This window comes from Triticum dicoccoides, chromosome 2A (assembly GCF_002162155.2).
Source record: "Triticum dicoccoides isolate Atlit2015 ecotype Zavitan chromosome 2A, WEW_v2.0, whole genome shotgun sequence".
NCBI lineage: Eukaryota > Viridiplantae > Streptophyta > Magnoliopsida > Poales > Poaceae > Triticum > Triticum dicoccoides.
Window position 1 is genome coordinate 46340709 of NC_041382.1, and position 11381 is coordinate 46352089.

The 11381-nt window shown below is 46.3% G+C and overlaps 1 protein-coding gene across 1 annotated transcript; it reads left to right on the forward strand.

The window, feature by feature from the left end:
• The first annotated feature begins 2983 nt into the window (after window positions 1–2983).
• LOC119353120 lies at window positions 2984–9253 on the forward strand. Its single transcript, XM_037619709.1, has 2 exons — window positions 2984–3118; window positions 5359–9253. The coding sequence occupies exon 2, from the start codon at window positions 5515–5517 to the stop codon at window positions 8809–8811; it is 3297 nt and encodes a 1098-aa protein (XP_037475606.1). The 5' UTR covers window positions 2984–3118; window positions 5359–5514; the 3' UTR covers window positions 8812–9253.
• Window positions 9254–11381: the final 2128 nt, after the last annotated feature.

The window sequence follows — 11381 nt, forward strand, 5'->3', positions numbered from 1 at the left end:
AAAAGGAAAGTATGAAGTAGGACTCCTACTTCCTTCCCCTCCCCCTCCTTCCTTTTCCTATTTTCCAAATATGGTCAGGAGGGCCGAATTGGACTAGGGGGACAAGTAGGATTCCTCCTACTTGGGCGCGCCCTAGGCGGCCTCCCTCCCTCTTTCTCCTTTATATATGTGGGGAGGGCACCCCTAGAACACACATTAATTGTTTCTAGCCGTGTGCGGCGCCCCCTTCCACAATTAACACCTCGGCCATCTCGTCGTAGTGCTTAGGTGAAGCCCTGCGCCGGTAACATTATCATCACCGTCACCACGCTGTCGTGCTGACAAAACTCTCCCTCGGCCTCAACTGGATCAAGAGTTTGAGGGACATCACCGAGCTGAACGTGTGCAGATCGCAGAGGTGCCGTGCGTTCGGTACTTGGATCGGTTGGATCGCGAAGATGTCCGACTACATCAACCGCGTTACTAAACGCTTCCGCTTTCGGTCTACGAGGGTACGTAGACACACTCTTCCCTCTCGTTGTTATACATATTCTAGATAGATCTTATGTGATCGTAGGAAAGTTTTGAAATACTGCGTTCCCCAACAGTTTAACCATCAAAATACGTGTTTATACGCAATTTAAATCAATTTGTGACCGCATGCCCGCCACTTGGTACCCGCATGCAATTTTTTTTAAAAAGTGGTACCATTTCGTTGAGACTACCCCGATTATGGTACCATCGTGCAATTAACTCTATTTTTGGCTATGCAACAAAACTGAAAACAAAAAACAAAAATAAAATAAGCAGGACATTCCGACACATGGGGCTCGCATCGCTGCACAGGCACGACCCCAGTCGTGCTTCTTTCGGCCCCATTTGTGTAGCTAGGCCCTCCTGATGGGCCTGTTTGCCTCCCTCCTCAAGGGTAATTTGGTCATCTGACAATGAGGGGTACATTTGTAGTTCCACGTGGATAGTGCCCTATGACTTAGACCCAATTCTTCCGGCTCGGTTATGGACAATCTTGGTCTGAAAAATCAAAAGCTCAAAAGAACTCGATCTGATTATCCAGAATCATCTGAAAATCACTAGAATCGGTACTTCAATCGAAAATCGTTAGAATCGGTAGTGCAATCGAAAATCGTCTAGGAAGCTTCCGGTGATTTCGGATGCTCCCACAAAACAAATGAAAATAAAACAAAACGTTTTGATTTAGGAAAAACCTTCATGCCTACATGCCGGCCGAATCTTTGGTCGGTCGCACCACGTCGCTCGCTTCAGTTTTCTCTCCACGTTAGCATTTAGGTCCACCCACCGCTTATCTCTTCATCTTATCTCTTCACGGCGCAATACAACCATTAATTTCCCTCACGTCTCTCTCCCTTCAATATCTATCTCGTCAGCCATGAGCCATGACACAACAATCTTCCTTGGCGAGCGCTTCCTGCCATGGTGCTCATGCGGCTCCTACCTCTCGATGGCTGCAACGCTCGTGCGTCTCCCTCCTCTCCCACGAATACGGGGGGTAGTGTGGTGGGCGGTGCTGCAACTCAAGGGCGGCCGCAGCCATGGTTTGTTTTGTGACAGGCAGTGCAGCGAGGTAGCAGTTGCAACGGCGTTGCAACCAGCGGTAGCTTGTGATGGAGATGACGACCCCTTGTGCTACAAACGACTAGTTTTTTTGCTGGAACCGACCGGGTGGAAAGCTGCAACCAGCAAATTTTTTTGTTGGAACTAGTCTGCGAAAAGCTGCATCCATAGATGACCAGTGCTACAACCGGACGACGATTCGAGCCGTTTTGCTGCATCAGCCTTTTGTTTTGCTACAACCGGCCAAACATCTTGCTAGATCCGGTGAGTTTTTTTGTTGTTGTGATGGTCGGCAGCGATGCATTTTGCTAAAACTGGTGTTGTGTTTTTGCTGGGACAACTTCTGTTTTTTGCTACCACCCGTGAACATGGTTTTTCTTGCTGATTTTTTTGTGGTGTTTCATAAAGGAGCTGCAACCGACAGGAGGAAGGTGCTGGAATGACGACATCGTGCTACGACCGGCTGGGCGAAATGCTGGAACCGACTTGGCTGCGAGCTACAATCGCCCATGGTGGAGCTGCAGCCGGCGAGGGGAGGGTGGGGGGTATTACGACATGTGCGGGGGGCGAGCTGGAACCGGCATGCTCTGCACCCAGCTGCAACTATCGTGCCGGCATGCTTCCCTTGAACGACGATGCTGCAGTGAGACGACGACGCAAGGCTGCTACCGCGCCTCGCTCACACTGGACGCACTCGCGGCTATCTTGGCAGAGGCGAGCGAGTCATGGTGTTTTATCCAGCCGTTGACCAAGCGTTAAGAGAGGTAGGTAAATGATTCGAGATATCAACGACGGGGGAGGAGGAGGGGGGCGACCGGCCGAAACTTTCGACCGGCGCGCCGGCGCCTAATAGTGCCCTTCGATTTAAGGTAGTACCTATAGGTGGCCAAACGGGCCGGGATAATTGGGCCGGCCCGGTAGCACGGCCGACACGGCACGGGCCTGGCACGGCACAACACGTGCTAAACGGGCCAGGCCCGGCATGCGGCACGCCAGGGACGTGCCTGGGCCTGAAGGCCGAGCACGCGGGCCGGCACGACACGATCCGATTATCTTTTATTTTTTATTTTTTATGTATCCTAATGTGGCCCAACAAGTAAAAATAGGCTTAAAAACGCACAGTGCGCAAAAAAGGAGTCAGATTAGCGGGCCTAGCGTGCTGGTGGGCCGGCCCAATTAGCATATGGGTCGTGCCTAGGCTGGAGGCTGCAGCACGCGGGCTGGCACGGCCCGTATAATAATCATGTCTCGGCGGGCCGGGCCGTGCCAGGCACGATTAGGATGGGCCTCGCCGGGCCAGGCCGGGCCGGCCCGTTTGGCCAGCTATGGTAGTACCCCAATTTGAGGGGCAAATTACCAAGAAACTGCCACTAGTGGCCGCCCGCACCAGACGAGTCGTCCTCTCTGTTGCTCGATCCCCCAACTCCCCCACACTAGGGCTCGCGCCGCCGCGTCGCCCGACAGCCCGCCCCGGCCGCTGGCCTCGACGCACGCCTCGCCCGACTCCGCCCCCGTCCACTGGCCTCGGCGCCCGACGTCGCCTCAGGTGAGCTCTCTCCTCTCTGTCGCCGCTCTACTCTGTCTCCTAGATGGATGGATGTATGAATGGACGAACTGGATGCATGTTTCCTCTCTGCTCTGTCTCCTAGATGGATGGATGGATGGATGGATGAATGGATGCAACTAGATTTGAGATTAGTTTCTTCTTCCTGTGCTGATCGAATTCCAATCCTATGCATGGGCGAGTGTTCCAATGGCGTGGTAGGAGCAGAAGATGTAGCATCCATTGCGTCCCCTCCGGCAGCCCCTCCCGGGTTCCTCCCACAAACCCTTTCCTCCTCTCAGGCCGCCGCCTCTCCCGAACCACGCGGCCCCAAACCCTACTTTACTGTATCTAGCCCTGCAATATTTGTCCCTCTAATCTCGTTTATGTGAACAGCGAGTTTTTTCCCCCGCTTTTTTCCGGGAATGTGCTCGGTGAGTTTGTGCCCTGTAATTTCCGAAATTGATACATGTAGTGTTTATTTGGGCTGTGGGGGCAGCTGCACACAGCAGCATTGGCGAGATTTATGATGTTACCCGTCATCCATGACTACATGGTGCTGGTTGTCGCAATGCAACTGTCATAGTTTTGCATTCTGTTGGCTTTGATTGTTTGAATGTTGCTGCGGTTAGTGTTGGTTGTATGTTTCACTGGTTGTTTGAGTGCTCTTGTAGTCTCGTAATCCCTTTACATCCTGTTGGTACTGAGGTGTGCCTATCTCATAGTTTAGAAATTACACATATACATGCATTTAAATTTTATGCCAAAGTAAATGAAAGGAATGAAAGAAGGAATATGATTGCAAATATTTTTCTTACCACAATCTTTGCAGTAGCTGTACAATGCTTGTTCTGAGAGGATGCCATAGGAAATTGGTGTGCTTAGTGATGATGAATGAACGCATTGGTTTAGTAGGTTTTTGCCGAGAGATATGGTAATGATGATGGAGTGGCAATTTAATTTGCCTGCAGATATCTAGTTTCATCTGCTTCCTGTGGTATGCGCCTGTATTTTCGTCATATTGGAAGTTCTCACCTCAGTGAGTATGTCTTCGAGTTTTTCTTATAGATAAGTATATCTATATAGCACTGACACAGATGGCCCAGTGCTTTGTCCTTTTAGGTACTCTACCCATGCAAATGCAGTTAACCATAATTTAACATCTCCATGAAATGACCTTACATGATCCGGAAATGGATCCAGATGGGACCGGACTCCTGAAGCAAGTCGTCTATTTGGCTGGCTCCAAGGTGGAATCTGGATGTAGGATTGAACCTGAAGCATGTAGTATCTGCCGGATCTAGAAATTCCCTGGATACTTTCTTGTATTACAAATCCAGTAGTGCTCTCTAGTCGTTCTCATCTCTTCTTACACCTGAGACAGCCCATCTGAGTCGCTGCCAAGATGCCCCAAATTTTCCTTGAACAACCCATGTTTTCACACGTCTTACTTTGGGCTCATCAAACTCCTTTCTGCACATGGGAACATGGCAAGTTTTTTCTTTTCATCTAGAGTTGTCGAGAATGGCACTGTATTTACTTGACAAGATAATCCATTACTTCTCTATTTGTTTCTAGTGGGTTATGCCACTTTCCGGTCATTCTTTTGTCACTAAATCACATGCAATACAAACTATACTATGGTGTTGTACATCGACGAGCTGATAATAGCTTGCTACAAACATTTTCTGGTGATAGCAAACTACGGTACTGCATAAACAACTTACGAAGAACGCTGGCCACGTAGCTGATTATAAATAACAATTCGCTCTTCCTTACTCTAATCAGTGGTGCATAAGGTTGATGTGAAATATATCTTTTGTCAATCTTGTTCACATGTCTTTTTTTGCTGGTATTGCCTTTCGATGTGTCACAAAATAGATGATGTTTTAGCATTGACTCGTTCTCAAATATGTATTCTTGACCATGCGTATATGTTAGTAGAAACTTGTAGTTTAATATGATGGAAATATATTTCATGAAAATTCTAATATTTCTACTTTCATCTTACCAATCTAACTATTATTTTATCTACTACTAGTCAAAGTTAAACAAATTTGACTGCACGCTTTCTAGGAAGCTATCTACTTATGAACGGAGGGAATATATCATATGTGGTCTCGTATACTAGGTTTTGCACTCAAGCAATCTTGACTTATTGTTATGGAATCCACAAATGCGTGTGTTTTTAGGTGTTAAATTTTCAGATACTAAGAATTATTCTTTCCTTCTTAAATTTGTAGGTCCTGATGCAGTAATTTTTCAGTCATATTGTTATTCGAGAAATTGATCCAGATGTGCGCATCCGTTATCTGCTCTGAAGCTTGAGTCAGAGGATACTCATTTCCATCTGATATCACTTCACGTGAGAGCTTCGTGGTATTTTTTTGGCAGTGATTATGATGGAATGCAACAGAGAAGAGGCTTCCATGGCCAGGGAAATTGCTGTAAAGAAGTTGGAAGATAAAGACTTCGCTGGTGCCCGAAAGATTGCACTTAAAGCTCAGATGCTATTTCCAGAGCTTGAAAATATATCTCAGCTGTTAAGTGTTTGCACTGTACACTGTGCAGCAGAGGCAAGGGTGAATGGAGAGCCGGACTGGTATGCAATCCTTCAAGTGGAGGCAACAACAGATCATGCTAACATAAGAAAGCAATACCTCAGGCTTGCCTTTTCACTCCATCCCGATAAAAACTGTTTTCCTGGTGCTGAAGCTGCTTTCAAGTTGGTTGCTGAAGCTCATACAATATTGTGTGATCAAACAAAGCGATCTCATTATGATATCAGAAGGCAGTATGCTTCCAGAAAAGTGCCGAAGCAAGCTACACAGCAACAAAAGAAGAGTGGCACACGCAAATGCGATGTACCTGGGCATGTACTGACTTTTTGGACCATATGTGCTCATTGTCAGATGCGATATCAGTATCACAACCATGTCCTAAACACTCTGATCCGCTGTCTGAACTGCCAAAATAATTTCTTTGCATACAAGTACAACTTACAAGAACAGTATGCGCCGACTTCATCGAGTGTACCCACTAATTCTCAAGTTCCAACGAAGACGTTTCCAAGTCAACAAGGCCGCCGTGTGAAGCTTTCTTCTGCACAGGAAACCACAGGTGCGAATCCAAGGATGAATGTGGCCCAAGGTGACGGTTACATGAAAGGGTATAGCAGGCCAACCATGGGCGAGAAAGCTAGTCAGTCAAGAACGACAAGCGGGCAAAGTCAATTTTCAGCAATGAATCAGGAAAAACCTGCTGTACCGACTGCAAATGAACATATGGGTGGATGGTCAATACCAGATCCTCCTGATCCAAGCATCATTGGCAGACCAAAGTCAGGTAGAGCAGATGCATCTGCAGCTTCAAATGCTATGAATGTCCCTAGTCAGTCAAGAACGACAAGCGGGCAAAGTCAATTTTCAGCAATGAATCAAGAAAAACCTGCTGTACCGACTGCAAATGGACATATGGGTGGATGGTCAATACCAGATCCTCCTGATCCAAGCATCATTGGCAGACCAAAGTCAGGTAGAGCAGATGCATCTGCAGCTTCAAATGCTATGAATGTCCCTGGTCCTGCAAAGCTTTCATCTACAGGTGTTAACACATATGCCAAAATAAGGATAAATGTGGCAGAATGCGATATAAAAGGGCATGACAATCCTAGTGGCGAGAAGGAAGCTAACGAGTCATATATTACAAAGGGGAAAGTTGAAATTCCAGCAAAGACTCAAAGTAAATCTTGTGTCCAAACTGTAAACATGAACACAGGTGTTTTTGACAGAAAGAACTCGGGTGTAGAGGATGTATCTACAGTGTTAAATGCTGCGGGATCCCCCGTTCTCCGGAGATCAGCTAGGAGGACACAAGATGCTGATGGCAGTAGTAGCCTCAACTGTAATAGCAAAAAGAAGCGAAGAAAGAATAATTGTCCATCTAATGCTGATTTGAATGGGAAGCAAATATTTGATGATAATGTCACTAACGTTGACAGGCGATCGGTTCCATCTGATGTGTCTGGCAAAGTAGACACCCAAGAGGAAGCTAAAACTCCAGATATAGGTGATCAGGACAATATCAGGGCAGAAGTTACAGATACTGTTGGTCAGAATCAACCTTGCTATTCTGTGAAGCTTTCTTTCCCTGACGCAGAATTTTTCGATTTTGAGAAGTTGAGGGATGCTAGTCTGTTTGCAACTGGTCAGATCTGGGCCCTTTATGATAACCTTGATGGCATGCCAAGATATTATGCTAGAATAAAAAGTTTGGATGCCTCCAACTTTAAAGTTCATCTCACTTGGCTGGAGCGCATTGCAATGAATGAAGCAGAGGAGAAATGGTCTGATGAAGAACTGCCCGTTGCTTGTGGAAGCTTTAGCTTAGGAACAACAGAGATATCACAAGACAGACTCATGTTTTCGCATATTGTTTCATGGACAAAAGGCAAACGAAGGAAATATGAAGTACATCCCAGTAAGGGTGAGGTATGGGCTCTTTATAAGGGATGGAACATGCAGTGGGGATCAGATGCAGATAATCATAGATCCTATGAATATGAAGTCGTGGAAGTCATGTCAGATTTCTCAGTTAGTGCTGGCGTTACTGTTGTCCCATTGGTCAGGATTGAAGGCTTTGTGAGCTTATTTGCGACAGTTAAGGAGAAATCTGAAATTGTGGTAGCACCAAGTGAGCTACTTCGTTTTTCTCACAGTGTTCCGTTTTATAGGACAAATGGGAATGAGAAAGTTGGTGTCCCTGGAGGTTTTCTGGAACTTGACACTGCATGTCTCCCCATTGACCTGGATGCAGCGTTTCCTTGTGTTTCTCTTCACTCCTGCATGTCCCCTGGCAAGAAAGAGGGCAGCACATCCATTGATTTGAGCACTGACAGTGCAAGCAGTAGAGGAAAACATGAATATGTTTCTTCTGAGCCAAACACATCCTTGCAGAGAAATCCCAATGGTCCTAATGCTTTAGGTGACTTCTCTGAGCAAAATAGTCCCTCCTTAGTTTATACATATCCTGATTCTGAATTCTATAACTTCGAAGAATGCCGCTCATGTGAGAAGTTTGAACGTGGACAAATATGGGCTTTATACAGTGATGTTGACAACTTTCCTAAGTTCTATGGCTGGGTAAGCAAAGTCGAGCTAGAACCTTTCAAAGTGTATTTGACCTGGCTTGAAGCTTGTCCCCAAGTGGAGCAGGAGAAACAGTGGTTGGAGCAGGATATACCAGTCAGCTGTGGTAAATTTAAAATTCGAAGCTGGAAAACCATGTACGAAACAAACGATACTTTCTCTCATTTAGTATGCACGGGACATGATCCAAACCAGCAGATTGAAATTGTTCCGCAAGTAGGTGAGATTTGGGTCATCTACATGAACTGGACACCTGACTGGACTCCCTCGAGCCCTCATGCTTGCGGATTTGAGATCGGTGAGATCATTGAGCGCACTGAAGCTAGCACAAAAGTTTCTCTTCTTACTCAGGTCAATGGTTACACAGCGGTGTTCAAGCCTGGCAAGCGAAAGAGAGTTGTGGAGATACCTACAGGGCACAATCTGAAGTTCTCTCACCGGGTGCCCTCGTTCTGTCTGACGGAAGAAAATGGCGGCAAGCTCGGCGGCTTCTATGAGCTGGATTCAGCCTCTGTTCCAGATGTCTTCCTTTACAAGGATGCCCAATGACATGCCGATGGAAAAGCTCAAACCCTGCCAATATATTCTGACTAGAATCGTGTCTTATTCCGCTGTCAATTTTTTCTACAGTACTCCCTCCGTAAAGAAATATAAGAGCGTTTAGATCACTACTTAAGTGATCTAAACACTCTAATATTTCTTTACAGAGGGAGTACATATATATGCCGGTCAGCTTTAGTCTATTTGAAACCATGTTAGCATTCTATTGCAGACTTGCAGTGCCCTGTCTTACTGGTGGTGGTGAAGTATCAGGTAAACTAATGCCTACTAGCGGGCGGAGGCGCGTGCCGCCGCACCCGTCAGTAAGCCTGAGACAGTCTTTGTCGGTTTCATCTATGGAAGAAAATTTAAATAGTTTGCTCGGGATAGAGTTGGCGGTGTGAAAGTTCTTGATCAAAACTGTTCATTTTAGCGCAAAGTTTAGCACATCTGTTCTACTCGAGTTGTTCTTTACTGGGATTGGTTTGTGCCCTAGTTTTGGCATATGGGGAATGGCTATAGCTCATTCATCTGTTGCATTCTTAGTACCCAGCAATATACAGTTAGTACATATATGCAGAACAGGAAGCAACATCATAAGATGCTGGATTTGAAACACTTTTCACTGCATCTGCAGATTAGTTGCTTCCCCTTCGTTGGTCCCTGAAACGAACAACTATTTTTTGGTAGATCTGTTGCTAATAAGGCTATCTTATTATATTAAACCCATTAAGAGGTGTTAGAATGGTGGCCAACTAGCTACGCCATGTGGCGCATGCTGATTGGTCACGGTGAGAAAGTTGTTTTAGAGTTTTTTGAATGGTAGGAAGACTCTTTTTTGAGAAAAGTTTTTCTAGCTTTTTCTTTTTCTTTTTAAGATGGATGTGATGTCTACATAGTGCGAGAATATTTTTTACATGATGGTGAGGTGTTAAAGAGGCGCTAGAATGGTGGCCAACTAGCTAACCAGCTACCCATGTGGCGCATGCTGGTTGGTCATGGTGAGAGTTCTTTATTAAATGGTAGGAAGACTTTTTTTTGAGAAAAGTTTGTCTAGGCTTTTTCTTTTTTCCTTTTAAGATGGATGCGATGTCTACGTAATGTGAGAATATTTTTAAATTTTTTTGATATGATGGTAAGGTGCGCATAACTTGCTCGCAAACGGCCTGCAATGGTGGACCCCAACCACTAGTTAGCTATTAGGCATGGCATGGTTGGGTGTATTTTGATATAATTAGCATATACTCCCTCTGTAAACTAATATAAAAGTGTTTAGATAACTAAAATAGTGATCTAAATGCTTTTATATTAGTTTACGGAGGGAGTAGCAGCATCATTGTTGGGTTTTTTCTTCATCTGGAGTAGCTGCGTCGTTGGACGAATAATGGTGAGTGGACATGCGGCTACGCGCGGTTGGTATCCACGCCGCTCGCCCCCCGCGTGATTCGTGCAACTCCAATACGCGCTAGCCGTATAACGTGCGGTATTGACGCGTATCACTCACCTGACATGCGCAGCACATGGCAGGGCTTGGCATTGAACCGAGCAGTTGGGCTCTACCATCCCAGCCCCAACGGCTAGCTGCGAGACGCTCCCTGCTGAGTTTTTTAAACAACTGGCTTGCTTATAAATTCTCATGCCGACCAACCATTCTATCTATCTTCATTTCTCTCATCTCGCCGAAGCCACACACCATGTGTTCATCAAAGTCCCAGGTTAGCTCCACACCTCCTGCGTCGGTGTATCGGCACGTTGGGGTCATCTGATTTCGCATGCGTCGGTACGTTGGCATGTAACACTGCTTGAACAGAATCAAGCATGGCAGAAGAACCTTTTCATCCTGGGCGTCGTGAACCTGCTGCTCATGGCCATGATCTGCATGCACAAGTTTGTGATGAAAGGGTCATTAAGACGATACGTAGTGACGGATGGATACGTTATTAGTCGCGCGAGTCAGTGGAAAATTGTTTTAACCATGACAAGAAACAGGGAGGACATTGGCCACGCGCGACGTGTGCACCACATCCACCCCAACGGCAATAATTCATCTCTCGGCCAGCCGACATGCATTAAGGCAAATAAATAATGTCGTAATGCTTGGGGATCCAGACAAACAAGAGATTAAAACAGGTGTTCGCGTATCCTCGTGGGCAGAACAAAGCAATGCATCAGGCAAATGGTTTTGACGGACTAACCTCATCTCACTCTGTCAAGAACCCATCTCCACTCCTAACTCTTTTCTTCCGCAGTCGATGGCTTGGGAGAAATCTGCAGTGCCAGGAACAATATCAAGGTTTGAAATTGCTGACCAGGAACAATATGGGGCACGTGCTCAATCACATCCACCCAGCCCCGAGAGCAGTTATTCCATCGCCCGGGTCGCCGTGTGCGTCGCGTATTCATACCATAGTAAATGACGCCCCGGGCCACTGCCTTTGTGTATAAGTATAACACGACGTATTTGCCGAGCCGGTAATTAACCAGGCAGGTATTTGCGAATGGGCTATATTAATTAGCCATCGCGACGCACGCGCGGACGGGCTGGATTTCGGCAGCGCGTGGCAGGATTCCACCTCCCC